The sequence below is a fragment of the Lolium rigidum genome, chromosome 2 (genome assembly GCF_022539505.1).
Source record: "Lolium rigidum isolate FL_2022 chromosome 2, APGP_CSIRO_Lrig_0.1, whole genome shotgun sequence".
Classification (NCBI taxonomy): Eukaryota; Viridiplantae; Streptophyta; class Magnoliopsida; order Poales; family Poaceae; genus Lolium; species Lolium rigidum.
Window position 1 is genome coordinate 39,186,639 of NC_061509.1, and position 5,460 is coordinate 39,192,098.

Consider the following 5,460-nt stretch of genomic DNA (forward strand, 5'->3'; position numbering starts at 1 on the left):
CATATACTAGTGTAAAATACGATAGATAAGTATAGAGTGCAGTAGACAACCTAATAATCCAAAAGTGTGGTACACATAACCAGCAGAAAATGCAGTAATATTAGTTTTCTCTAACGAAAATGCAGTACAAATTAGTGTGTACTAGTGACCTTGCACGGCAGATGCATGTGACTGAAACACGAAAAGAGCTGTTGATATGTTTTTCCTCTGAATAACCCCCAGAAACCACAATGTGCTGTACTTGCTGAAATTTGCACACTAGTTTCACATCTGAATTGTTAGGACCGCAAGTTCAAGCTACAGCTAGTGAGCTAGCACAAATTTTCCAGGGCGAATGCCCCCGCAACATCAAACTAACTGTGCTAGAATTGCTTCTCAAATAAAGATTACAAATACTCGCCGCTCATTCTGTGAATGATCTTGTCAAAAGATGGAGAAGCTCAACCGGTTTGCCTTGGAACATAGGTTGCATATATGAGTTAGTTGAAGTATAAGCACGTGAACTATGAACTCTGAAGCTGCTATTGCTCCAACAAGCACTCTCAAGACCCATCTAGGAAAGATGGAGAAATAGATCATGGTCTTCACATCGGTGATGTGATGCGATTCTGAACAAACATTACAAGAGCCCTGAACATATTGAACATTGATGCAGCATTGGATATGCAGTAGCCGTCAACCGAGTTTTGCAGTCATTAAAAGGTCATGACAGGCTACAGAGAGGTGGGCCTACTTCCAGCCAAGTTTCACATCTCAAACTGTCAGGGCTAGAATGTCTTTCTCTGTGCAACCACAAAATCGGTGGGCCAAAGCATGTCCACCAAACAAACAAGCCTGATAAACTACACCAGCATTCCTTCTCAAATCAAGATTCCAAATGGTCACCTGTCTTTACAGAAAGTTGCAGCTGTGAACCATTTCTTCACTCTGAAATCGCAATGGAACTGTACTTACAGAAAGTTACAGTTAACTTTCACATCTGAATAGTTAGGGCTCCAGTGCAAACTACAGCTGGTACAAATTTTCTGGGACGAATACCTCCAGAAAAATAAACTGACTAAACTAGCATTGCCTCTCAAATCAACATGCCAAAGAGTCATCTTGCTCCTCCCGTGAATCATCTCATGCATCCACACCTTTGCCCTCAGGTGAACATCTAGATTACACAGTATATGGATGCCCTTTGTTCCACATGAACATTTGCAGGGCAGTATCAATGTCCAAGCTTCAGAACACAACATCAACCTTTGCCCTGTTTGAAGTAGTGCGAGATCCGCGCGGCCAGGATGTCAACCCACGTGTCTGGTACGCCAGGCAGGCACCAGTGCATGCAGTCCTGGCCCCAGACCGCCACCGCGTCCTTCTTCCCGAGCCAAATGGCGGGGTGGGCATCGGCGCGGAACTCGCTCATGTAGGTCAGGTTGAGAAGCTGGATGTCCGTGTTGACTAGCACTTCCTGGATCACCGAGTTCACTAGCCTTGCTTCTTTGTTCACTGCGCCGAACCTTGGATCGAACCAAGAGTTGAGCTGCACAGAATATTAGGGAATTATGGTTGGGAATATTGATATCAAAATATCAGGACTACAAAAGCTTGGCCCTCTTTTTGGTACCTCGTGTTCTTCTAGGAGCCTATCTGACACGCAGCTGCCGTTGTGATCCCATTCACCCCCATCGAAGTGCCTGGGTGACTGTGTGCGCCACAGCTTCAGAGTTTTACTTGGGACCTCCCTTTCAATGTAGGAGGCCACACTTTTGAGGACTACTTTTAGTCCATTGAAGATGTCGAGTGGAGGCTCAATAGGTTTTCCCCCTTTGTAGAAAACAAGGGGAGTCTCTTTTGGAAATTTATCCGGACCCCACCTGAGAAAGAGAAATGCAGTCATGACTCACGATCAAACTACAAATATAGCTTCCACAGGATAAAAGGGATGTACAACAGCAGTAAACATCACCATGTTAGTTAACTCAGGATTATCATGTTACAATGGCAAGTACACGGAGAAGTTCACAATAAATAACATGTGAAGACTGGAAGAGAAAAAAAGGCTTTTCTAGGTAATATGAACGACTCAGTTTCCAAGTAACCTCCAACATAGAGAATATGCAGTGTTAAGAATTGGTATCAAACAAAACCTATGAAGTATGAACAATATCAGTACCCCTTGAACCAAAATAGAGAAAAAAGAGCTTCATCCTATATTCCTATGTTGCCAGTATGCAAAAGGGGTAACGATAGTAAGCCATAGAGTAAATAACGTCAATCTAGATAACATAAATACTCACCAGTGTCCGGTGTTGAAAATGAGCACGTCATAGAACTTGGTGATATTTACCCAATCATCAGCAGGAATGTCAACATCAACTCTGTAAGTTCCCTTGATTCCATCCTTCTGAATTTTTGAATTCTCTACAGGCTGCCACCTTTGCATCATTAGTTATCACCACGTGAGTTATATGATTTTATCATATGAACTATGAAGTATAAAATTAAAATGCAGTCATGCTCGTGTGCCAGAGCACAAATGCATGCATTTCTGCAGTTGAAATGTCAGATGCTATAGGTTCTAGTTTAATAATTATGGTCCTTTTAAATTATTCATACAAACATCTGCATTAAGGTTTACACATCATGAAAGTGACAAAACTGTCCAATTGTCCCTGCATGTCTAACATATTGGTACAGGACATAACACATGTCATAACACTAGGATGAAATACTAACATATATTCAGAATTCATCAGAAACTAACTATTTAGCAGACAACAAGAACCTTCCGATGTTTCGATAGGTAGATCTCATTTTGTTCATCAAAACATATAGTGGACAAAAAAATAAATTCTTACGCACTAATAAACGTCTACATCAAGATTTTTTTTTTTGGCCTTTGTCTTGTGTGGATCTCAGAGTACAAAAAAGCAACTGTTGCCAGCTAAAATAAACAAGAAAGCGGTGGCATACAAATTCACAATTCAGCAGCCACATCGCTACAGACTTGCAGAGATTAACCATATGCAGCATCAGTGCATTTCAAGTTTTCAACACCATTTGCTAATTGCTACGGAATAATTCCTGATTTCTGGAAGAGAGCAGAACTACCACTGGAGTTAAGTTTCAGTCCCTAACACACCACAAAAACGATCATGATCCACGAAGCGAGGCACAGATATTCCAAACTCTCTATGGAGAATATGCATCGCCCGAACTCCCTTTGAAGTGTATGTCAAAACTACAAGTATTGCACACTCATGTCTAACATCACAGTTAGGAAGCAAATTGAAATCCTTTTAAGCTACGGACACATCTAGTAGTTTTATCTATTTTTCTACAGTTCATCAAGCTCTCTGAAAAAGCACAAGATGTACTCTAGCTGTCGAGACCCTAGAGCAACAATCTAAGTATGGTTCTTCATCTCGTAGCCGCCCAGATATACTCTAGATGCTCTCTGAGAAAGCACAAGATGTACTCTAGCTGTCTCACACAAACATTGTTCTTGTGTTGCAATCTACAAGAAACATTGAAAAAGGAGCAGCGTTGAGCAGATATGGTACGACTCACGTGTACTTGGCGAGCAGCACGGCGCGGTGGTACGCGACGACGACGTCCTCCCGAGGGAAGTAGCCGCCCCGCCACGCGCCCCGCCGCTTCCACTTGCGCGCGCCGGCGTCGGCCGCCCGGAGCGCGCAGAGCAGCGCGACGACCAGGTTCTCCGACAGCGAGTCGCCCACGAGCCCGATCCGGCGCCCCCTGGCCGCGGCCAGGAACGCGGCGGGGTCGACCCTCGGCACGACGCCGCCGCCGCAGCGGGCGGGGGACCAGGAGAGAGCGGCGACGGGGGGGCGGCCGTTGCGAAGGCAGTTCCAGGCGTTGCGGTGGAAGGGACAAGAAGGGGAGTAGAGGGGCGGCAGCGAGGGTTCCGGGGTCGGGATCCAGCTGCCGGCGGTGGCGTCGGAGGGGGCGGCGCCGCAGGGGATGGGTGAGTGTGGCGGGGGTTGGGGCGGGGAGGAGGGGATGAGGAGGAGGACGACGGTGAGGGTTACCGGGAGGAGGAGCAGCAGAGGCAGGCGGATGCGCGGCATTGCGGGCTGAGGCCCGTCGCCGGCCGGCGATCACACGGCGGCGAGGCAGATGAGACGAAAGACACTCAGACAGAGAGAGAAGGGGAGAGGAGAGATTTGCTGGCGATTTGCACAAAAATAACCCAAAAGTTAAAGAAAAGCACAGATTAACTCTCCGGCGAAACTATTTCACCCATCTAACCCTGTTGGGTGGCGCTCCTCCCATCGGCGCCACACATGCCAGTGTGGCGCCTCTCCTGCCGGCGCCACTCTCCCAGTCTACGTGGCGCTCTCGACGCTGAGCTGGTCTGCCGATCCGACGTGGCAGCATGTGTGGCGCCCCTCCCAACGACGCCACACATGTACTTGTAATTGCCCAAAACATACTGTAAGACAAAACGTCTGGGACTTAGCCGTTTTGCGAGGCTCTATGTGTGGCGCCGACGCCACGGGCGCCACACCTCACAGTGTGGCGCCGATGCCACGGGCGCCACAGGTAGAGCCTCGCCAAAACGGCCGGCTAAGGACTTATCGTTCGGAGTCCCTGGATGTTTTCGACCCAATACTTGATATAAGTTGGCATGTGTGGCGCCGATGCCATGGGCGCCACACAGTGCAGTGTGGCGCCGGTCTGAAGGGCGCCACACATTGACTTGTGTTAAAAACATGAAAAATCCTACCAAATTCCAACAGTTTTGAGTACAACAGCCCGTGACACAACAAGTAGCAATTTCAGAACATACACATATAACACTTCATAGCTCACATCGTAGCAAGTAGATTCAAACAACAAGTAGCATTACAGACATGGTTCGGAATGACATAGGATTGACAACTCGATACTTATGAAGATATAGTTCACAACAACACGTAGCACATCCTAGTGTCGTCCTCGACGTGTTGTCCTCACGGGCTGCTTCCGGACGGCCATCCTCTTCGTCCGCTGCCGTGGCTCTTGTTGCTGCTCCTCCTCCTCCTCCTCCTGCTCCTCCTGCTCCTCCTCTTCTGAAGATAACGGCTCGTCGTTCCTCATCCTCGACAAAGATGATCTCCGCGGTGGCCCCTCATCCTCCTCAATGACAACCTTCTTTCCTCGGTTGACATAATCTTCCGGAGTGTACCGTTTTGGAGCCTTGCCCCTTGGCTTCAACTGGTAAGCTGACCGTGGGGCTTGCTTCTTGCTTGGAGGTATGCTTTGACTCAGAATTTCCTCGTCGTCAGGAATCTTCACAAACATGAAGACATGAGATTACAAAAGTTGAAATTAGTAAGAACATGTTTGACAGCAACAAAAAAGTCCATACCTCCCGCTCTTCAGAAGAGGAGGATGTAGGAATTTCGCCTTCGCGGTAACCTAGCAAGCTGGCTAACCGCCGCATCTTTCGTGCAGTGTTCTGCGTCA

General features: G+C 47.5%; 1 protein-coding gene across 1 annotated transcript; it reads right to left on the reverse strand.

Annotated features, from left to right (window-relative positions):
- Positions 1-890: 890 nt before the first annotated feature.
- On the reverse strand, positions 891-4,079 carry LOC124686284 (protein trichome birefringence-like 12). Its single transcript, XM_047220259.1, has 4 exons — positions 3,559-4,079; positions 2,286-2,423; positions 1,613-1,862; positions 891-1,528 (listed from the first exon to the last, which is right to left on the reverse strand). Exons 1-4 carry the CDS (start codon positions 4,077-4,079, stop codon positions 1,241-1,243), a joined length of 1,197 nt encoding a protein of 398 aa, XP_047076215.1. The 3' UTR covers positions 891-1,240.
- Positions 4,080-5,460: the final 1,381 nt, after the last annotated feature.

Coding starts and splice junctions, on each gene's coding strand:
- LOC124686284 (XM_047220259.1), bottom strand. CDS start 4,079: ATGCCGCGCATCCGCCTGCCTCTGCTGCTCCTCCTCCCGGTAACCCTC. Junction 1,863..2,285: donor ATTTTCAACACCGGACACTG/GTGAGTATTTAT, acceptor TCTCTTTCTCAG/GTGGGGTCCGGATAAATTTC. Junction 1,529..1,612: donor GGCTCCTAGAAGAACACGAG/GTACCAAAAAGA, acceptor TATTCTGTGCAG/CTCAACTCTTGGTTCGATCC.